Source organism: Sturnira hondurensis, unplaced genomic scaffold (assembly GCF_014824575.4).
Source record: "Sturnira hondurensis isolate 20B ecotype Veracruz unplaced genomic scaffold, ASM1482457v3 Scaffold0006496, whole genome shotgun sequence".
NCBI classification, from domain to species: Eukaryota; Metazoa; Chordata; class Mammalia; order Chiroptera; family Phyllostomidae; genus Sturnira; species Sturnira hondurensis.
This window is the reverse complement of record NW_028079127.1, coordinates 17,060,622-17,083,848: the sequence shown is the minus strand read 5'-3', so window position 1 is coordinate 17,083,848 and position 23,227 is coordinate 17,060,622. Positions and strand designations below refer to the sequence as shown.

At 55.7% G+C, this 23,227-nt stretch overlaps 1 protein-coding gene across 4 annotated transcripts in view; it reads right to left on the bottom strand.

Moving 5' to 3' along the window:
- Positions 1-23,227, bottom strand: part of LOC118989399 (contactin-4) — a 398,190-nt gene that overhangs the window by 163,400 nt on the left and 211,563 nt on the right. For 3 of the 4 annotated variants that reach the window (XM_037049533.1, XM_037049532.1, XM_037049534.1), the window contains exons 3-4: positions 14,410-14,536; positions 7,349-7,524 (exon numbers count right to left, since the gene is read on the bottom strand). In XM_037049533.1, coding sequence (XP_036905428.1) covers positions 7,349-7,524; positions 14,410-14,536 — 303 coding nt within the window. Of the gene's footprint in view, positions 1-7,348; positions 7,525-14,409; positions 14,537-23,227 lie in introns of those variants that run through there. The other variant, XM_037049535.1, reaches the window with a different exon arrangement.

Sequence of the window (23,227 nt, the reverse complement as noted above, 5' to 3'; positions counted from 1 at the left end):
CGTGCAGGGGTCCCGTCTGGTGTTTCCTCCCGGCCAGCACCAGCAGAGACGAGCCCACGTGCCACCCACGGCTTCTTTCAGCACTTGCGGCGCCCATGGCTGAGACCATGCCAGCTTCCCTGGCAGCCAGGAGCCAAGAGGTTACAAAATGACTTAATTTACCATCATGCATTTGGAGGTGCTTATCTATGACTCACAGTCACCCACAGCCCGAGACGGTGAAGAGCGGGCGGCTTTTGTTGTGAAGATCTGAACGGAGACAAGAGGACGGCACTTGCAGGAAGAGGGCCCCAAAGAGCGCTCAGGCAGCAGTCAGTGAGCCGGGCTGAAATCTGGAGCGACTGAGCATTCTCCAGAAGGCTCTTCAGGGTAACGTGCGTTTGCAGTTTCCCCTTTACATGTGGGGCAGGAGGGGTATGGGGGTGAGAGCACGCATGATAGTACGTCTTTCACCACTTGGGGTGCACCGTGTACCAGCCCACAGTTAGGTACCATGAAATATCAATATTCAGAATGTCTACACCCTACTTGCAATAAGTTGGGAATTTGTGTATTAACTTTTGGAGCAGAAATGTCATTAATTGGTCTCATTATGGGACGTAACCAAATACTGAAATCGCAGTCGCAAATGGATGCATAATTGCCGTCCACACCATCCTGCTTTCAGATGCTAACAGTCAACCAGCATGATGACGGCATTGAGGACGCCTGTAACTAAAAACTAAACATGAAAAAATGAGTGCTGGATGCACTCTATCAAAGGTTATAAACACATGAACAAATCCACTGTTGTGTCTACAAAGGCAACATTTTATCAGCCACGCAAACCTCTGGTCTGAACATAAATCCCCCCAGGAAGTGTGGTTTTAGGCGCCACCGGGCGGGGGGGTTGGGGGGGAAGAGCAGCGAGCACGTCGAAGGTCGCGATCCCAGCATCTGCCCAGCACTCCCGGGGCCTGCTGTCCGCTGCCGCCATGGCGAACGCTGTCTCGGTTCACTAACCCTCAGATGCGGCCCCTGCAACACTAAAACAACGCCGACACCTGCTTGGGCTCCTCTGAAGAGGAAGTAGTGTGGTGCTTCTGAAGCGCTGGGCATAACGCCCAGCACAGAGCAATGAGACCACAGCAGAAGGGGCCGCGGCGGCCGACCTCGTTTGAACCCTCACTGTGCTTTTACTGGCTTCGCTTTATTGGATCCTCACAGAAAAGGAAGTGTGGGCCTCTGCCCCGTTTTATGGACGAGGACACGGGCGGAGAGAAGCACCTCGTCTGGGTTGCGGGGAGCTGGACCGCAGCCCAGAGGGCTCACTGCGGGCTTGTGCGCCTGACGCTCCCCAGAATTCTCGAAGGTGTTGCCCCACAAAGGGGTGGGGAAACAAAACAGTAGTAGAGAAAACATTGTCACCTGACTTTCTCAGCAGGAGTCCTGGGGGCGTGAACTGTCATTTAATTTTCTCAGCAGCCCTAAGAGGGAAGCAGGTCACCCCACTGCTGATGGGCAGGCGGAGTGTCACAGACCCAGGGGACCTGAAGGGACGTGGAGTGAAGGACAGTGTCCCATACCCTCTCAACCCAGGCAACACAGCCTTTCTGTTTCTCAAGTCCCCATTCCAACTTTTTTTTTTTAAAGCAATTCGGCTATTTCATATGTATGTAAGTATGTATTGCAATTTACTTAAAAATAGCCAAGTGTGCGGGTCAGAGAACAGAACCCTTCTCGAGATCACTGTGCACAAGGACAGTGAGGAGGACAGGGCACCTGCAGGCTGGCGGGGGTGGGAGGCGGAGACTGAGGGGTGACAGGGCAGCTGGGGGCGGGGCCACAGCGCTTTGCTCTCTGCCCAGGCACAGCCCCTGGAAAATCCCACCACAAAGCCATGGGATTAATGAACGAAGACTCGCTGCACTTCCGGCCCCAGCTCCTGAGGTGGGAGGACCAGACCTGCAAGTCGCTTTGCCCCTGGGGGAGGGGAGGCCGAAGGAAGCTGTGTGCCCCTCAGGCTGAGTCTGCAGGGTGCTGTGAACTTGGATGCTACCAGGTTGATGCCCTCCACGCAGGAACGTGTCCTTCATTAGGCTAAGGCTTCCAGCCCCTACACGGTCCCCGACCTGGCACTAGGTGGCACTGTCTTCCCCACAACCTTCAGGGGAAACTCCGCAGGCACCTCCACGTGCCCCCAGGGGCCCTTGGAAAGGCCCCACCTCAGCACTGCAACCCGTACCCCAGGTGTGGCCAGTGGCTTGGACACCCACACCTTAGGACGGACTCTCTGGTTCACCAGGGTGTACAGGGGAAACCTGGCGAATTAATTCATCCAGCTCCAGGGGCTGAAGGGAGGCAGCGGGGAGCGGCAGAGGGGCCTGGTGGTGGCGATCAGAAACAGGCCCAGGACAAAGCAAATGGGCTCCGAGTTGTGCCACAAGGATGTCTGCTCAGGCGTTCCTTCCCTCTGGGGAGGGTTCGGGGCACAGCTTTCCTCGAAAAAGCTGGGGGAGGGGCGGGCTCTCAAAGCCCTGGCCTCCATGAACAGAATTTGCTCACAGGAATCCTCTTTTTCAACTGACAAAGCAAAGGTTGCCAAATTCTGTCCACAAAGCAGCAAGAAAACAACTTTTTGAAAAATAATTCATGAAGTCAGAATAACCACATCTAACTTATCAGATTATCCTGTGGATGAAATGGTCCAGAGTGTTTGCACGAGACTTGAGAAGTGTGACCTGTCAGGTGAAGAGGGAGGAGTGTGTCGCTCAGAACTCGGGTGGGCCTGAAACGGGCGAGCCAGGGGCGCTGAACCTGGCGCAGAGGCAAGCCGTCCTTGCTGTCCCTCATTAATTGTGCAGTTAACACCCAGTAACTCAGTGGCTCTGACCTCCACTTGCATCTCTGAGAAGACACAGGCCGAGAAGCCCGAGAGGGTGTTGCTGCCGTAAAGTGATACGGCGCAGAGTACAGCGCCCTCGCTCGCGTGTTGCAGTGCAGCAGGGGGGGCGGCGGGCAAGGCTCCCTCGTCCCCCGGACGCGGAGGATGCCGGGGGTCACAGTGGTGACTCGGGAGGGGCGTTCAGCGTGTTGTGTGGAGGACGGCTCAGGCGTTGTTGCCTCACTTCCCCGTACCTCCCGAAGGAGAAGGGTTTCATTGCAACCATTTGAAAGTGACTTTTGAGCCCTGGCTGGTGTGGCTCAGTGGAATGAGTGTGGGCCTGCGAACCAAAGGGTCACTGGTTCGATTCCCAGTCAGGGCACATGCCTGAATAGCAGGCCAGGTCGCCAGTGGGGGGTATGTGAGAGGCAACCACACATTGATGTTTCTTTCTCCTTCCCTTCCTCTCTCTGTAAAAATAAATACGTATTTAAAAATATTTTTAAACAATGACTTGAATACAGGCATATCTTTTGATTTTCTTTTTCATGAAAAAGGAAGGAAAAAGTGTAAAAACTGTAGGGAAATGATCAAGGGCTTAATTCCAGGAAATGACTGGACTAGAAAGGGTGCCGTGACTGGGAATCGAACCAGCAACCCCTTGGCTCACAGGCTAGTGCTCAATCCACCAATCCACGCCAGCCAGGGTAGGGTGTGGGTTTATAAAAACTCATTGTCCCCAAACTGACTTTAGACATATATTTTCCTGGCTGTACTGCTGTGCAGGCAATTTAATGAAGGCATCCCTTTATTCACACGCATCGAATGTTGGGCTCTGGAGACTCAGGGTGGGCCAGGTAGTCTCGGCTCTCAGAACATGGCTCCTCCCAGGAGTCCAATAGTGAGAAATAAATGAATCCACAAAGTCATCCCAGCTGTATTAAGGATAGCGAACAAAATCGAAGTGCTGTTTTGCCGGCAGAGGCGCCGGGAGAAGGTGGGCGGAGGGAATGAGGGGAGTGCTTCTGGCACGACAGGGCGATGCAGAAACCTTGTGTTAGGGGTCACACCTCAGCTGAAACCCGAGGATCACAGATGACCAGGACCAGGACAAAAGCAACCCACGTGTCACGGCCCCAGGGCGAAAGAAGGGTTGTCATTCCTGAGAAATTACAAAGAGGCCATGGCAATGAATTTGAGACCTAGTCTAGGTACAGTGGGAGGCGTGCAGTGAGCGGGAGCGTGGGGTGGCCACGTCTGCATGCTGAGAGGACTCTGGCCGCTGTGTGACAAATGCTCAGAGATGACCTGGTGGGGTCCGGGGTGGGGGACAAGCGCTGCAAACCAGCGCGTCATTGTAGGGAAGCGTCTGGCCCAGACTTCACGACTGGAAGCAGAAGGAGAAGCTGGGGTGTAACTGGAGCACACCGGGGAGAATGCGCAGCCAGCCAAACACGAGGGCGTGAGCAACACCGACTGCGAAGTTCCGCCTCGTCTCACGGGGAGGCCCTCTACCGGCAGGCAGCCCGTCCCGGTCACTGTCCTCTGTCAGTTGCCTGGCTGGGCACGGGCTCATCAAATTTTCCACTGACGCTAAAGGAGAATAATCAATATCTCAGATGCAAAAAGAGCTGAACACAATTTCAACTTGGATGGAGCCAAGGGTCACTATTCAGAAGGTGAATCTAAAAGGGGTAAATAGAATGCTCTGTATCGAGGGTATTAACACAACTGAGCAGCTAAGGATTAATTGACATTGATGAAAAAATCAACCCTCAGATTGACGGAAGTGTCGGTGGGGACGCAGAGAAGGGGACCCTCGTGCCGTGCTGGTGGGGATGCAGGCCAGTGCAGCCACTGTGGGGGACAGTGTGGTGTTTCCTCAAAAGCTACAGTGGACCTGCCTTTCAACCTGGCGATCCCACTGCTGGGATTACACACTCAGAACCCCGAAACACCAATCCAAAAGAACCTATGCACCCCAATGTTCATAGCACAATTCACAAGAGCCAAGGGCTGGAAGCGACCTAAGTGCTCAGTAACTGAGTGGATAAAAAAAGCGGTTCATTTACACAATGGGACGCTACGCAGCCGAGAGAAAGAAGGAACTCCTACCCTCCAACAGCACAAATGCATCTGCAGAGCACTGTGCTAAGTGAAGGAAGCCAGGCCGTGAAAGACAAATACCACACCATCTCATCCAACACTGGAAACCAATCAACAAAACAAGTGAGCAAAATAGAACCCGAGATGTGGAAATACAGAACAAACGGACAGTAACTGGGGGGAGTAGTCAGGGTGGTGACGGAGGAAGGAGGGGGGAGGGTCGTCAAGGAACGTGAATAAAGAACGCAGGGACCAAGACAATGAGGGGGAGGGGCTGGACGTGGGAGACGGGGGTGGGCGGGGCAGGGGAGAGTAATGGGGGAAAACAGGGACAACTGTAACTGAACAATAAAAAATCGAAAAAACTGCCCCCGTAGGAGACTGGGGCTCTAAGAGAAGCAAGTGTCACTGGCACTGCATTCATGGAAAACCAAGTTCCCATCACGGGACACTAAGGTCCCCACTGTCCTTTGCAGGGTCAAGGTACACGCAGGGAAGAGAGTTTGTCTCTACAGGGTCTCGGCGAATGTAACCAAGCGTGTTGTGTGGAGGACGGCTAAGAATGAAGCGCCCAGAAGAGAGACGGGTTCAGGGCTGAAGGGCCACGGCCACAGCTTCACAGAGTTAAAGGCCCACCCACAACCCTGCAGGAGGCGCGGGGGCGAAAGCGGTGAAAATGTGCAGGTTTGGCTCAATGTCAGGGAGGACGCTGGGTCTGTTCGCACTCTGGAGCAACTCGAGTGTGCCGCTCTGGTCGGGGTGCTCTGTGCGGAACGGCTGAGCTCCCCACTCCTTGAATTTCTCAAGCTGAATTGTGAAGAGCCCAGGGCTCAGAGGGGTCGGGATGCCTACATCACTCATGAAGTGGAACAAGCCAGGGGGTCCCCAACACTGGTCTGCAGGCTGTTCGCCCACAGAATCAGTGGCAGAGCTTCCGCTGCGGCTGAACCATTGTGTCTAAATGACTGTCCTTTGTGATTCTTTCTGATTTTGGCATAGTAGAAATGCCTGGACTCTGTCTCAAGGGGAAGTCCTAGGTCTTGATCACTTGTTTAAAAAACAAGTGATCACAGTTAGAAAAACAAACCATCATGGTGCAACCTCTTTTGTGTTGTAGTTAGTGTTGCTGTTTTGAAAACTTCTGTCCACTATGAGAGGGAAAATCAAAGAAGAACAAGAGTGACTGAAGACAACGGATCGTCCTGGCTCTAAGTGTCGATGATCCTATGATTATTTTCCAAAGTGAATGCAACAAAACACACTCGTCGTTGCTGAAAAGTAAGTGCTGCGATTAGACCTGCGTTAAACCGGGAGGAACACACGCCTGCTCTGTGACCCCGGCGGCCACACCGCCCTCCTGCTGCCCTGTGTGCCTGGGAGGACGGGGCCACTCCCAAACAGAGCAGTCCTGGAGTCCTGTCTACATCTCCTACTTGGAAAACTCATTTCTCAGCTCATAAAAGTGCCACTGAATGGCAATCCCAGATTAGGCGCTGGGCATTAGGGGTGTTTGAGGTCGAGTTCCCAGAGAGGATTTGTCAGAATGTCCTACAGTGTCACCGCTACTGGACTTGGGGATTAGAAAACCTTCGGCATCAATGCCCTGCTTTACGAGCCTGGATCCTACAGGAAGAAACATGCAATCACATGCAAACGCGTAAACCCTCGGAGCTGGAGCTGAGCGTCAGTCCCTGGAGGCCCCGTGCGCTGGCGCATGCCCGCTGCGCCGGCCCGTGGTGCCTTTTGCCCCTCGCTGCTTCTAACCCCGTGCTCTGGGGCAGCCTCGTGGGCTTTATCGGCTGGCTGTGTTAAGAGATGGCAAAATGTTTTTCAAAAATGTTCCAAATTAGAAACATGAAGGGTGTAATATAAAGGGAACTTTAATTGTCTTAAGTTTCAGTTATCATAGTAGTTTTCAAATTTTTCCCAATTTATATAACAAGAAAAAAATTAGAGAATGATAAAATGAACAGACCACCAAGGCTTCTGGAACTGGGCTCCATGGTTAAATACTTCTCACACCGAGTATCGGGTGAGTGGCAGTCTGTTTGCTTGTTCACACACGCTACAGTGTGTGTGTGTAATTTTTGGGTGTGAATTTGAGTGTGTGGGGGTAATGTGTGCTGAGCACCACGTAACCAAACCACCACGTCATGGACACATCTCGGTGGACACTGAAACACAGCGCGTCTTCTTCCCACGCAGGTTTGTAATCCGTCTACAAACAGGCCACTTCCAAAACGTGAGCAAAGGGCACAGACAATCACGTAACAAACCCACATCCATTTGGCTTTAGAAGAGAAATGCCTCCGAAGGCGAGTCGGCCCCGCGGCCCAGAAACCCACAGGGACATTTTGGGGCGATGCGATCGCTACTTACAAGCAAACTGCAGCTTTGCCTCTCCGCTAACCACTGTTCCAAAGGCGTTTGTTGCCACGCACTGGTACGTCCCCGCATCCTGGGTTTTATTGGGGTTATTGATCAACAAGCTGCCTTCAACAACACTGTAGCGGAAATCCATACCTACGTCAACATCTGTTCCATTTAACTTCCACCTATAGTGCAGAAATGCCGGGAGATAAAGCCTTGTCATATCAATCCCCATCGCCACATGGCCCCACACAGAAACACCACACATGGCATGCAAAATCATCCCGCCTCTCTCAACCTCGGCAAAACGACGAGACACGCGTCCCCGCAGTGGTGGCGGCTTTGCATGCCACCAAGTTGGCGTGTCCTCCACAGTGACCAACAGCACTGCCGTTTGAACTCTGTCCGTAACTGCGGACGATGCTGCAGAAACGGCACCATTTTCTTTCTCTGTTCGACTGTCCGTGTAGCGCCTTGTACACCTTTGTCCAAACAGGGCTCCTGGGGCAAAGGCCCCTTCGGGTGGCCGTCAGCTCTGACAGGCGTCCACAGGTGACAAGCGGGCTGTGGAGTAGCTGGTGAACCCACGTGGGGCTGCTTCACTCTGGTCCTCACCACCCCTGAAATGGCCGCCCGCGGGGCGCAGGGACCGCAGGGCTGGCGTGGGGGCCCTCACTGTGGGCCCCTGGGGCAGCTTTGGCCATTGGCGTCCGGCACCCACTGGCGGGCCCAGAATCGGTGGCCCCGCCACAGAGGCCAGAGGCCAGAGGCCAAGGGAGTGTGTTCTATGCATGTTTGGCTCCCCTGTGTCTCCAACTACCTGGTTCGGCTCAAGAAATTAGCCTCAGTGGGACACACATGTAAATGGCAAATCTTTATTAAAAAGATCTCTTTTTTTATATATCCAATAACATTCCAAACAGAAGTTCTCATAACTGGGAAGTCGTCTGAATGCTTACAAACTTTTCAGCTGATACAATTCAGTAACTGTGTTATTTTTCCTCCTCCTCCCTCCCAAATCCTGAGCGGAGCATCCCGGAACAGCAGCAGCATGGGTGTCAGACAGGCGTCGGTCTCGGAGAGGCAGCCGAGCTGGGGGACAGACCTGGGGCGGCAGCACAGGGCTGAGTGAGACTCGAGAGTGGGGAGAGCGGAGTCTTCTGGGCTCCTGGCCAGAGGGCCCGACGGGAACGGAGGACACAAATGAGACACCGCAGGCCAGTCTCAAGGTCTTGGGTATTTCCTACCAACAGATGCAGGTGTTTAAAGAATGACCCCTCATGCATGTCAAGGTCACCTTGGAGGGCGGCTCTTCCAAAAAGGTCTTCCTCACAATTCCTAGTCAAGTTCAATCAGACGTCTCCCCCTTCTCCTGGCAGAAGTCTCCTTTCTGCCGGGGCTCTGCCTCCACTGCCCACGACATGCCCAGGTCACTTCCAGATCCCCCTTAGCGACCCCGAGCTCAGGACTCTCACTGGGCTCCATAAACATTTGGGAGCCGGACAGAACATTTTACTCCTTTGCTGGATGTTTTCGTTTGGACCACACACAACGTAGGAAACGAGGAACCCACTCCAGCACAGCGGTGCATGCTTGCCTGCACCTGTGTCTCTGAAATGGAAAATGCCGGAACGGGGGTGCGGGGGGAGGGGGAGCCAGCAGCACCCACCGGACGCAGCTCTCTCTGTGTGTTTGTGTCTGAGAAGGTGGGAATTGGAGACGGACCTCGTTTTCAGGCTTGACAGTAATTCTCTCTGTGTTCTGACACAGACAAGGAAGTAATAAGCAATAAAAAGAGAGCAGGCGGGTTCTATTTCGGCAGGTCTGTGTGTGCATGAATCTCCTGCTGACTGCCTGCCTTCAACATTTTTTTCTTCTTTTTGAGTCAACTGATCACGTCTCAGCCATAACTCTCACTTCAAATGATAGTTGAGCAATTTCATATGACAAATCTAAGAACCCAAAGAGGAAATTGCAAAATAATGTGAGCTGCAAGCTGAGCATGGAGCTCAGACACACCACCCAGTGAGGCTTTTTAGAAGAGCACCTTGCAGGTCCCTCCACACCGGCCACCTCATCCAAATGCTGGGCACAGGGGCCCTGCGCCCCCTCACCTTGGCCACACCAAGAGTGAGGGGGTTGGGATCCTGTAGACTGGGCCGCAGCGCTTGCTGAGAAACGCAGCTGGGTCTCTGGTGCAAAGCAACCTGCCTGTGTTTCTGCGCTGCAATCACTCGGGTGTGGACTGCCCCGAACCCCTGCGTCCCACCCTGCGACACTCGAAAATTTCACCACGTGCTGTCAATGTCTGAGGGACGCCTTACGTGCTGGTGATAGAGAGGCGCTGCCTGTTTCCAATAAAGGAGATCTTCCCAAGGGCTGGGCCAGTTGGTGAGCCTCATAAGCTGATTCCGAACTCCTGGAAACTGAGACGCCGCTCTCTCCAGAGAGGGGTGGAGGCTGTGCACGGCCCAGCACTGGGTGGCGGAGCTGTGAAGGGCTGGCATCTGGACCTGGCTGGGGGGCTGTCTGGGGCACCTGTCCAGGCAAAGCCCTCTTTCTGCGCTCACTCTCTCAGCTCCGCGGGGAAGAAGGGCAGGACCGTTCTGACTTGGAATCTGCTGTCTGCACCCCAGGCCGAATACCAAGGGCACAGCCGAATTACTCCAAGTCCATGACCCTCGCCTCTGGGCGGCTGCAGCGTGCCTGCCAAAAGGAATGCCACCCGTCCCTAGAGGGCTTTCCTCCAAGGGCAGCTGGCACCAGTCAAAACCGCTCCGGGTTTTCTGGGTCTGGGTCAATATTTCCGAAATCAAGGGGGCAGGGAGGTGAAAAGGGCAGGCTCAGTGGAGGGGTGAGCACAAAGCCGCTGGGGAAGGGACGCGTCTGAAGCTCCCGGAGGGAGCTCACCTGGCGTGTCTCCGAGGGTCTCTTCACCTGGAAGTCGGCCGGAACACGGACGAAGTTCAGCAGAAAGGGGTCTGAAAATACGGGTTCTCCAGGCACTCCCTGCTCTGTCCTCCAGTTTGGGAGGGTTTTTTAAATTAGCTCCAGGGACCAGTGGGCTTTTAAGTGACGGAGACACTGCGGAAGGCCCAGAGGAAGACGAGGCAGGCTGCCAGCAGCCGCTGGTGCGTGTGATGGAGAGGGCTCTGCGGGCCTCTTCTGGCAGTCTTTAGGACACAGCTGGCTCTGTCCCTCACTGGCTTTAAGTAACGATTCCAGCCCCTGCCTCTCCGAACACAGGGCTACACACGGAACGTTCATTAGAGGTCACTGCTGGGAGAGAAAGTGAGCAGCAGTCTGCCAAACAGCGCTGCAAGATGTGTTTCCCTTAGTAGCTAACACGTGCATTTACACTTGGCTGCGGACTAAGAACTGAGGCCCTTGAACGCAGCGTTTGTGTGTGGAGGAGCCTCGCCTCCCGCATTCAGTTTTTACAACATGAAGCACTTAGAGCGTTGGCTTTGGCCTTGACGCCAGCCCGTTAGGGAAAATCACGGCCTGTTCCGTTCGCCCAGGACCGTGTCGCCTCACACCTGCTGTCCTGGAATAATGACTGACAGTGGCCTGCTACTCGCCAAGTGTCCAGATGGTCATCTGTCTGTTCACGTGAATGGCCCAGTCCACTAGGGAGCTGTTGATGCCCCTGCTTCTGGAATGCTCTTACCGCGCCCCCCCTGCCCCAGGGCATGCTGCTTGCACACGTCAAGCCTCGCGTGGTCCTGCTACATCGCAGCTGTTCAGCACGGTGGCTCCAGCCCCTTCCCTGGACACCACGCTCTTCAGAGTCCAGAATTCTGGTGTGTGCCCCAGTTGGAGGTCGGGCTGCCTACCCTGGAATCCAGTTTGAAAGCGCAGGGTAGCCTGATGGATGATATGTGTTTGATGAATAAATGGTGGGTGAAGAAATTAAATCACGGAACAACCTCCACGGTGCCCTTCCCCCCTCCCCTAACTCGGGTGGGACGATGTCCTCTGCCTGCCCGCGACTCGGGTCAGACTCCACTGCTGCCATGGAGTCTCTGTGAGTGGCCCAGCCTCTTTCTCCCTCCAATGGGGCTTCGTGGCGAGTCCTCCTGGTTCTCACACGCTGCTCTACACTGATCTTTCACTTGAGGTTTTTGTCATTCAACAGAGGCAAAATAACGTTCACAAAATGCTCGTAAGTTATAAAGAATCACACGGCAACAAAGAGCTGTGTCTAAGAAAAGGAGTGTCACGACTTCGGAGGTCTTCTACTTCCATTTTGCTTTTACTCACTCCCCTCTCCGTGGGCCGTTACGACTTCATTTTGGGTTTCCAGTCACTTGATTTCCGTGACGACTCCGTCCTGTGCGCGAGTGTCCAGAGACACCCGCTCCGGCTGGCCTGCTTTCGAACTTCGTGAACATGGAATTGAGTCTGTGCTCCGCGGTGACTCGCTCCGTTTGCTCAGAATCGTGTCTCTGAGCCGCCCTGGGTGGCAGCTGGGGCTCATTCGCTCCCTCGGGGCACCTGGTGGGAGCCCACCAGGTTCCGTCTGTTTGTGCCACTTACACTACAATAGACGTGGCCTTCTCACGCCTGTGGGTCTGGCAGGTTTGAAAGGGTGCGCCCTTCCCCCCGCTTTGTTTACTTCCGCCCACTAATGGCGCCGGTTATCTTCCAATACATGTAATGGGTATGGAATGTTCTTTTTCTTAGAAATGCCTAGTTACGTCTTTTGGTAATGTTCTATTGTTTTTCTTTAGATTTGTGGGAATTCTTTAAACTCTTTGGATATTAATCCTTTGCCATTGATAATACCAAATATATCTTCTCCCAGTTGGAAGCTTGTAATTTTATTCATCTCGGTAAATTCTGTCAAACAGAAGTTCTTCATATTAATGAAGTTCAATATTTTCTGTCATATTTGAGAAATCTTTTCTTCCCCTCAAAGTCATGAATATGTCTGTTTTCTTTCAAAAGTGTTGTCATTTCTCCCGTAGGTTCTCTAGTCACCTGTATACACTTCATTTCACTTTTTAACCATGTGGATAATTCATTGGGCAGTATATCTCTTTCCAATTTATTTCTGTTATGGTCACGACTTTTAATTTTTATGTCTTTGCAAGACAGCATTGTCTCTATTCTTTTTATTGTTTAGTGCAATTAATTTTACGTGGCAATACTAACCCTCAACCACTTGTTTTTTGTATCGTTTTCTCTTGTACTTGGGGTCATTTGTATTCTGCTTAAACTATATATATATAAATATATAAATATATATATAAATATAAATATATATATATATATTTAAAGATTTTATTTATTTAGAGGGGAAGGGAAGGAGAAAGGGAGAGAAGTATCAACGTATGGTTGCCTCTTGTGCTCCCCTGCTGGGAACTGGCCTGCAACACAGGCATGTGCTCTGACTGGGAATCGAACTGATGACCCTTTGGTTCACAGGCTGGCACTCAATCCACGGAGCCACACCAGCCAGGGCTAAAGTACATATTTTTCAGCATTTTCTCTAGAGAGGGTGTGCTCGAGTCCGCCTTCAGTGCCTGGTCAAAACCTTACCTGTTTTTTTCTCCTTTTAAAACCGCATTTCTGGTGCAGAGAACTTTGACCATTGCTTTCTCTCCGCACATTGTGGGTTCTGTTTACGACCCTGCCTCTGGGTCGCAACTCATCAGCGGTGTTGGTTTCACTGTCCCCCCTGCCCCCTAGAGGCCTGTGTCCTGACTCTGCCATCTGTGTGACTGCGCCCCGCACGTGGTGTCCAGTGTTTCCTGCACTCGTTCTAAGAGAGGCTCTTTCTATTCGAGCTGTTTGCAGTTCATTTCACTGGGCTTCCTAAACTCACAGCTTGGGAATTTGAGTTAGCGGAGGCAAGTCTTAGCCTTCTCTTCAAATATCGGCACTTCCCCGTCCTCTCAGCCTTTCCGTGTGGGACTCTGGCGGATACATGTGAACATTTTCTCTCCTCTCTCTCGCGCGCGTTTTGCTTCTCTTTTCCGCTTCCCACTGCCTCGAGGTCACATCTTCTGCATGTGGCCCTCACTGGTCACCGTTTCTCTGCTCAGCTGTGTCTGCTCTGCAGCTAAAACCACGCGGCGCCCGGGCAGGTGTGGCGAACAGGCAAATCCCTTTGCTTGGCAGCCCCTTGTTGTGGGAGGGAAGCAGACTCCATCCTGGTCACAGTTACACTGCGGGTGGAGCCCTGGGGCCCCGTCTTGGCTGAGCTGAGGCTTTGAGACCCCAATGCCCTGTGTAGCCGCCGTATCCAAGGTCAAGTTCATGCAGTTCACCAGGGTGCAGACCTGTCTTTAGTGCCCAGTTTCCTTCTCTGGGTCCCAGCCCCACTCCCTTTGTGACTGCTGAATGGTCTTTGCTTTCCTGCCCGTGCACGCATGCATTTTAATAAGCTGTTTTTTGAAGATACGCGTTGTTAAGAAATGGCCAGGCTTTCTGCGTCACGGTCAACCAGGACGTTTACTTCCCAAGGCTGCCGGCCACGGCAGGGGCGCCGAACTGGTCCTGGGCGGAGGTGTCTCCCCTGCTCCCTGAGATGTGACCTGGGTGCCTGCCCGGAACCCCGCCCGCCACCAGGGCCCCGCGCACGCGTTTGCCGGGTTCGGTAAAGACNGCCCCGTCTTGGCTGAGCTGAGGCTTTGAGACCCCAATGCCCTGTGTAGCCGCCGTATCCAAGGTCAAGTTCATGCAGTTCACCAGGGTGCAGACCTGTCTTTAGTGCCCAGTTTCCTTCTCTGGGTCCCAGCCCCACTCCCTTTGTGACTGCTGAATGGTCTTTGCTTTCCTGCCCGTGCACGCATGCATTTTAATAAGCTGTTTTTTGAGGATACACGTTGTTAAGAAATGGTCAGGCTTTCTGCGTCATGGTCAACCAGGACGTTTACTTCCCAAGGCTGCCGGCCATGGCAGGGGCGCCGAACTGGTCCTGGGCGGAGGTGTCTCCCCTGCTCCCTGAGATGTGACCTGGGTGCCTGCCCGGAATCCCGCACGCCACCAGGGCCCCGCGCACGCGTTTGCCGGGTACGGTAAAGACCCTGCTCGTGCGGACACACACGCTCACACCCACTCACCTGATGTGCGGCTTGGGGTTCCCTCGGACTTGGCAACTGAGCTTCACTCTTTTCTCCTCGGAGCCCAGAGGGAACATCACATGACTTGGTTCCTGAACAAACACCGGGCCGTGCAATGTGTGCTCGTCTGCAAAGAGAAAAGGTCCGAGATAAAGCCCGGCGTCCAAACAGGGAGAAGACAGAAGACCACCACCACAAAATGAAAAGACGGACGGACGAAGAATGACGGCGCAGACGAGGCTCCCCCTGAGGACTAGTGTGGGGCAGCCTGTCCTGAGTGGGAGTGAGAACTTGTTCCCGGTAATGACGTCCGGTCGCAGGAAGCAAGCAGCAGCAACTTGGTACCTACATTAGCAACAAGATGTAACAGCGCAGCGCCGATAAAATATGTAGGAACCCTTCTTAAAGTTGGCTAGGAAGGTAAAGAAAGAGCAACCCAGAGTCGCGGTTCTCGAATTATCTGTGGGAATGAGCAGTTTGTTTGTTCTTCCCAGCTGTTCGGAGCCCACACGTGGGGAGGCTGCGTGTCCCTAGCCGGGGACTTGGTGCACACGGTCAGGAACGCCTGGGGGTCTGCCGCTGGCCCGAGACCCTCCACCGTGGAGTCCTGTCTGCGGTTTTCAGTGCATTGCTCAGTAGGAGAAACCCGCTGCATGGCACGTACTTTCTCGCTGGAGACGGGGACAACCCCTGGCTGCAGGTGAAGCGGCCGGAGGGACACAGGTCTGGCCAGAACGCGTGTCACCACCTCCGGCCCCGGAAGGGATTTTCATTCTTCCAACTGTAGTTCAAGTCCCTGGTTTTTCCCTAGAAGGCTTTTCCAGACCTTCACTGCCTTCCTTTAACCACACGATTCCCGAACTGCCGCCCCTGCAAGCAGCGGCCTCTTTTCTGTCCGGTGCATCTGCATTCTTTGTTCCTCCTTGGACTCCAGGCTCCGTGGGAGCGTGGCCGTGCCTTCCTGTCTCGTGTGGCCCAGACGGCGGCTCATTCATAGACGATGGGGAGCAGGATCTGTGCCACTCGAGTGCCATTTTCTTCATTTTCTAGTGTGTTCAGCCACCTGCCTTGGGCCTTGCCCGATGGAATGTGGGACAGAAAAGCCAGTGGCTACGATGTCACGTGATACTGAATACCACCCCAGAGCTGACGACCCGTTTTCCTCTTCGAGGTGATTATTCTGAAGGGTGTAGGTTGCAGCTGCCGTCCCGGAAACCCTCCTAACCAGCCTTTTGTGGACAGGTGACAGGGTGAGACTGGACTGGGTCAGGGAACTAGGCAGAGAACGCCAGGCTGGGGTTTGGTGCGGTGGTTTCTTTCAAGGCTTTTAAGAAAAATGCACATGTTGAGATTGGGAAAGAAGACAAAATAAGGAGGTGAGATGACCAAAGAGAACTATTTCACTACAGAGGGGTGGGGACAGCTGCGGCCCCACTGGGACAACAAGGGACAACAGGAACCGAGATTCAGTGCCCAGGGTCACCTACTGACCCCAGGGCTCATCAGGGTCACCTCGTCTCCCTGCCCTAGTGGTCTCATCTCCAGCACAGTAAGGTCCATGGTGGCCCCACACCGGGGAGGAACGGGAGGGAGCTGTGAGTATCTCCCCACAAACACACGTACGGACTCTGTGTGACCGTCACCACCCTCGCCCCTGCCATGCGTGCGTCCCACACTGAAGAGGGACAAAGAGACCGAGAATAGGTGTTACCGAAGAAGTCAAGTAAGGCACGGAACAGAAGTCCACTAACCTGCACATTTTTTTTAACACTCATGTTTTGTAGCCAGGTATTTCAAAATCCATAGTTACATTTCAGATTTTCAACAATTGCACGGATATTTTCAAAACAAATTTAGATCCTGGGTCAAGGGTTAGCTCAATTCAATTACATGGGGTTCCAGCATTTCTAGTTAAGTAACAAGGGGCTACTTAGCAAGATCAGCAGGGCAGTAAGTTCGAGAGATTTTTCTCTAAGAGACGAATATTTCTATTGTTCCAGTTCCAAAATTATGTGTGTGGCTACATAATATCAATCACCTCCATTCACTGGTGTTCCCTGATTTGAATTTCATACAGAAATAAACAGTCTATTACCAGTAATTCCAAAGACGAGCAAAACATAATAACCGTTACCCAGAATGCAGTCGAGAGGCCCTGGCCCAACATCTGTGCAGCGTCCCAACGTGTCTGTGCCGTATTTGAATAACAAAGAGGGTATTTTTTCCTGTGTATTTTGTAACAAGAATTGATAATAATGATGCTTTGCATCCCCTATAAAGAACACGTTCCATCTAGAGATTTTCTCCGCTCGGGTCCGCCCCGCCTGCTGCCCGGGAATACGCGTCAGCGCGCAGAGGGCAGTTCCCACCAGGACGCCTCGTGTGGCCGTTCACGCCTAAGCCGCGGTGAGCCACCGCAGGGCACAGAGATGTCCTGACTATAAAACCTTTAGACTAGGGTCACCTGTGTTTTTGAGAAAAAATAGCTGAAGACTGTCTTTATTTCCCCCAGACCTCGGGGTGCCCGGGGAAGCAGGGGAGGGGTGTCCCTGGGCTCACTCCCTCTGAGGCTGTAGGGAACACTCTGCGTGGGCCATTTTCAAAGCCCGGACGATCAAGTCCCCCCTTTCCTTTATCGCGTGTGGTTCAAGGTGACCTGGGGACTGGCTGTGTCTCTCAGCCTAGGCAGGTGCCTTGGCAAAGGACAGGGGACAGGGACCTAACAGGGCAGGCTGTCTCACAGGGACACCGACCACTGGCTCGGCAATCACGTCACGTTTGTTCTTTAAACCCCCGTCCAGAGGGACTGCCCCCAACAACCCGGGGCCCTCCAGGCGACTCCTCTGCGCACGGAAACCCGGGGTCCGCTCGCCCTGCCCCTCTGTCCCCTGGTCTCCGTGCCCTCGGAGCAGGGCATCCATGAACAGGGCTTCGGACCCACACCTCGACCTGGGGTTTGCAAAGCGTGATCAGGGAGGCTGATGCCACCGGAGAAGAAAGCGTAGGCACGGCAGGAGGGACAGTTCAGAGGTCAGCAGAAACCATGACGCTGGCCGGCACAGAGGAGATAGATGCCTGGGTTTGGGGGAGTCTGGAAAAGGGGGGACTGAACACTTCCGCCCCTGGGACACTCACAGGTGACCTCCGTCAGTACCCGCAGGAGCCCCGGGGATGGCACCCTCGGAGAGACCCGGGGTCCAGGACCACAGGGACAGTGTCACTTCCCACGATGCTCCTGCCACAGCCCTGGCCCCGCACTGGTCAGTAATGGCCCCCTGCTGGCATGAGTGACAGGATGTGGTACTGACTTCTGCACAGGACTCTCAGGTTCCCGCAGTGGAAGAAGTCCCTCAGTGCTCCGCTGCCTTGGAGGAGAGAGGGGACCGGGCTTCTGCTGTGAACAGGAGTCTCAGAGGGGCCTGGGGGCACGGAGTTCCCCCCTTCCAGGAATTCCCCAGACTGATGGCTGAGGAGATGGGGTGGCAGCCAGGCTGACCCCAAGGCGGGGAATCACTGCAGGTCCCGGCTATCCCAGCCCCCGGGCCTCTCCCCACCCTGATGACGGCCTGCCCATCGGTCCCTGGGGCTGCCTCTGCCGTGCCCCGGTGTCCCCGTGGGTTCAGTGGGTGACACAGACATTCTCCTGGACTCACTTCTGGGTCTGCCCCGCCTGGGAGGCCAGGCAGAGGCCCCCACACTCAGCTCACAGGGCATGTGCGGAGCGAGCTCTGGAGACCAAGGGAGAGTCCAGTGTGTGACAGAGGGCACGAAGGTGACTGGTGGGTGGGCAGGACCGGGGACATCCGGGGACACTGACTGAGGTCCCTGTAGGAAGGTGTCAGGGACAGTCCCAGAGGCAGCAGAGGTGGGCGGGGCAGGAGGGAAGGGGCCCGATCATGCCCCAGGTGTAACCTCGGCACAGGTATCGCACAGACCACGACTGAGAGGAAAGCCCACACGTGCCTCAAAGAGACGTTCCGGAAACCTCCTGCTTCAAGTCCCCTCCCCAGGGGGGCCGATGAGAGACAGACGCTCGAGACCCTGCCAGACACGCTGGGTCCACACTTCCCGAGCACGGAGCCTCTGCTTCTCTCCGCGCGGTTGCAGTGGGGGGAGCAGCAGCCCCTCCCACCAGGAGTGAGGTTCGGGGGATTGTCCGCCCCATACCCAGGGAAGAAAACAGCCTGGCAGCGCCTCCTCCTGTGTGCCTGTTTGCACTGCAGCGGCCCTGGGGGACGGGGTCAAAGGCCACAATCCCTGGGTCCCCCTAGGCCAGCACACTAATCCTCTGCGGGAAACAGGAGTTTTGGTGTGCTGCCAACCCAGTGACATGCATCTGCTGGGGAAGGACAGACATGCAACGTGGCGATTTCATCTGAGAAAACGGTGCTGGGGAGTGCTGTGGCGTCCCCAGGTGCTGCCCCTGAGGGTCCTTCAGGCCCCAAGGTGCCCGAGGGTGCAGGTGCGAAGGGCCGCCACCACAGCTGGGGACCGGCACTGGGAGGCATGGCCCAGCTGTCCGTGCCAGCGGACAGGGAACTGCCTGCCCTCAGGCAGGTAAACCTGGCTTGGGAAGTGGCGGGGGGCGTGGGTTGGCGGGGGGAAGGACACCTGAGTGGGGCCTGGGGTGGGGGGGATGGAAGCGCGGACCTGAGCCAGGGTGTGCGAGCCACGTCCAGTCACACGTGGAGGACAGGGAGGCTGCTGCCTCCGCGGGCTCAGCAGTGCCCTCGCACCACCCGAGCGGCTCGGCCGTGCGCCCTATGTGCTTCCTCTGCATCTGAGGGGCTCTCCGCGGATCCTGAGAGAGTGCTGTCAGGTGTGTGCGTGCGTGCGTGGGATCTCTCAGCTCCCAGGGTCAGGTCACATCCCCTTCCTCCTCTCCCCTCCTCCGCCAGCCTTCCTGATGGTCACGGAAATTCATTTTGGCCAAAGGCGGGAAGGTCAGCAGCCTCTCCGTGGATCCAGATGACTCCCGAAACGCGGGGGCAACAACCTGAGGACATTCAGAAACACGGTGGCCGCGGCGCTGGTTTTCCCAGGGGCGGGACTTCCTCAGAAACGGAATCGCTCACTGTAGAGAGGAGGACCCGACAGCTGCCAGGCTGTCACTACACACGTGAGTTAGCGGTGCCGGACTCTACGGAACAAGGGGCGGGGTGTCCGACGGCCCCGCACGTGAGGCCGACCAGCACACGGCAGTTTCACCGAAGCCTGTTTGGTTCTCTGTGGTTGTTCTGCTGCACAGAGCTGAGGCGCAGCGGGTAGTGGAGGAGACAGACACGCTGCTCCAGAACGAGACGTTTCCTCCACTCGCCCTCGCTTCTGCCCTCCTCCTTTTCAACCCTCAGACGGGCAGGTTGGGCAGGAAACAGGCCTGTGGTGGCTGGTCTGCCTCTGTCTGTGCCCAGAGACCCAAACAAGCAGCGGGCTCTCTGCCTTCTCGGTCCCCGTTCCCTCGTTGACAAAGCGGCGCCGCCGTGACAGGTGTGTCAGAGCGGAGAGCTACCCGACGTACACGCCAGAGCCTGCAGCTTCGGGGAGGTGCGGGGCCGGGGGTGGAGGGGTCTGCTCGGAGCGGCATTCTGCCCCGTCTCTGCAGGGACAGCGGGGCGCACCGTCACCACAAGCTGCTCAGACTCTCACCTCCAAGGCCGGCAATCCCAGGGGCGGGGCCCTCATGTCTCCTTTAAAAATAAGTCATTGGGTGACTGTGACACCGAGCCCTGGTTGTGTAAAGAAAAATGAATTTTCAACGCAGGCAGACGTTCTGTGCCTCACGTGGAGGCGAACGCTGACCTGAACTGATGTGAGGCTATATATAGCCTCCGTGTGAATATGCATGAGTCTTTCCCCTGCAGAGTTATAGATGCGTTTGATTGTGGAGTGCTGACCCAGATGCGGCCCGGGAGGCGGCGCAACGCTGGGCCTGCTGTGCGGGCCTTGTTTCTCTTCCAAAGTCAGAAACGCCCTCAGTGCTCACACATTTCTGACCCGAAAGGTTTCTTACTGGAGTCTGCGGACCCTCACAGGTGGCTGTGCTGATCCCGAGGCGGTGGTGCGCAGGGCCGGTGCCTGCCCACCTGCCTGCCCGCCCACCTGCCTGCCTGGAGGAGTGTCCGTTCCATGGGAACTGCTCATGGGTCAGCGTCGCTGACACTGTCTCCTTGATAACAGATGCTGGTTTTCGGAGATGGTTTAGGTTAACGGAGGACCAAAGCCAGACCTACAGAGCGTCCCCTACCCACAGCTGGCCCTTCACTAGCACCCGGCTCATCAGTGCCGTCTGTGCGTTAGAGCTGGTGGCCCCGACGCAGGTCACTAGGTCCAGTCCCTGCTGCACGAGCCCATTGGTTTGGTGAGTGTGCTATGCCACGCGCCCACTGTCATGCTGCCCCACGGGGGAGCCGAGCGCCCCGAAACACCCGTGTGCTCTGCCATCGCTCGCCCTTTCACTCACGAGCAAGTCTATTACTGTTTACGCGAGAGGACAAGTGAGGGCACGGAAACGCATGTGTGTGTCACTGGTGGTCTTCGCTGAAAAAGCCTGAGCGAGCCCCTGGGCTGGTGCCCACCTCCCTCACCGCTGCCTCCCGGCGACGCAGTCCCATCAGCTGCAGCTCAGGGTGCCTTTTGGACCTGGACTCACAGAGAAGTACAGACCAGCCTGTGCCGTGGGTCGTCACGCTATGGGCGCTCCTTCTCTGCCCCCTTTGGGCAAGTCTCCCACTGCGCCTGGGCGTGAGCACATGTGTGCGGGCCCCCAGTAGCGTGGTAGGGTGGGGGAGTCCTTTCCTCCGGGGCCTGGTTTCCACTTTCCTGTCTCCGCCTGCACCTGGACGCTCCCAGGACCACCTGTTCCCTAGAAGTCGGCTCCCGAGAACGGATGTCTCGATGCCCGGAACAAGCCCCATCGAGTCATGGCCTTCCCATGGCCTTCCCCGTCGTGGGACACCGTCTCCTGCTGGAGAAAACGTGCAGAACTGCACGCTAATCTATTTCAGACACTCTCGGCTTCCAGCCGAAGTCACCCACTCTAATGGCCTTTTGAAAAGATCATTAATCTAAAACAGTGCTGATGCCGTTAATGGCTCCTGTGTATTCTTGGTATGCAGAGAGACGCTCCTGGGAGTCGGTTAAAAATGAATACAGAGCAGTGTCTCCTTTGCCCCAAATTCTGATTGGACGTGGGGCGGGGGACAGGCACGTGCCTCCGAATGTGCACCCTGGCTCGCTTCTATGCAGGTAATCCAGAGGCAGGAGCCGGCCCCCGCCCCCAGGAAAACGGAGGGCGTGTCAGTGGGGGTGGTGGGGACGCTGCCCCAAGCACAGGGGCTGCTGGAACTGAGTGCCGGGGGAAGAGAGGCGGATGCCGCTGGCTCCGAAGCCGGGGCCTGCCTCTCTGTCCTGGCCCGGCAGGGTCCCCTGCTCCGGGCTGGAGGGGTAACTTCTGAGCCACAGGAGGCGTAACAAAGCGATTCCAACAGGTCAGCACTGGCGCCTGGCGCTCACTCGGCAGGTGTGATGAACACGGCGACCCAGGGCAGCCCCAGCTCTGGGTGGCTGGAGGGAGGCTGAGCCCTCTCTCGAACACAGGTGCCCTCCTTCCCAGCCCATGGAAGTGGGCGAAGCGCGGAGGCCACAGGTCGCGCTTCCTCGGAGGCCGCCTGTTTTAACCCCTCTGGGACGGACTGCTGGTGTCGCCATCTCCTCTGTGACCCCTGGTCCCCGGCCTTTCCCGGCATTCAATCGCCTGGGCACGGGACCCCTGCAGGTGGCACTTTCACGTGGCGTGGGCTGTGGCTGCTCAGCCACGTCCGTGAGCCTTTTTGCCGTGTCCTGGAATGAGGGAGCAATGCCTGACTGTCTCTAACTGCACTGGCCCGCCAGTTGGGCACATCATGGTGTCACACACGCGGCAGGACGGGTGGGGAAGGGAGTGACGGGGGGGCTGGTTAAGGGGAATTGACCACGTATTTCTCCAGGAAAGAGCACTGAGACCTGACTTGAGTTTGCTGCTCTCTCTGGGGGTAAGTACCTGGGCTGTCGCGCTCACTGCTGCTCAGGACACGTGGTGGTGTTTCGTCCTCACGAGGTTACGGGGCGGATAAAACCTGAGAGAACGTTCCTGGCAGGCACGGGGCTCTGGGTCCGAGGAGGCTGCCAGGGCTTAAGCATGGGCTTTGAGCGTTGGTGGGAAGCCCGGCCCAGACCTCCGCTCTGTGGCCCTCACCTCTGCGGTCCAAGCCCCGCCCGGGAGAACCACAAAGCCCCTGCCCCTTGTGTGGGCAGAGCCAGGCTCAGCTGTGCAAAGGTGATCAGGAGCCATGAAGCAGCGTCAACCTCGCCCTGCTCCACAGATAACCTCGGTGTCTCGGATCCAGAGGCCTGGAAAGCAATGGTCACGGCTCCTCACCCAGAACACAGTAAGGGTGGCTCTGTAGGCTCCGCCCCACTGACTAGTCCTGGCTCCTCCCCCCTCGGTGGGGGAGAAACACAGGCCTGGGGGCAAGCCTCCCTGTAACAGGCTGCGAGGCGGGCCCTGGACCCTGGTCCCTCCTGAGATCGGAGCCCAGCTCCTGGTGGCCACCACGCAGCGTCACAAATGACAGATGCGAGTTGATGTGGAGACTAAGGTCATCAGTGTGAGTGGCTTCCGATTTTCAATCCAACCCCACCTTTAAGGGAGGAAACAAAGGTTCTCAGGGGTGCGTGGTTTGCTTACCCAAAGCCTGGTACACGGGGACCGGGGACAGGGCTCTGACCCGAATTCCCAGTCTCGCGTTGCCAGGTGAATGCTTCTGCCGGTGCCACAGTT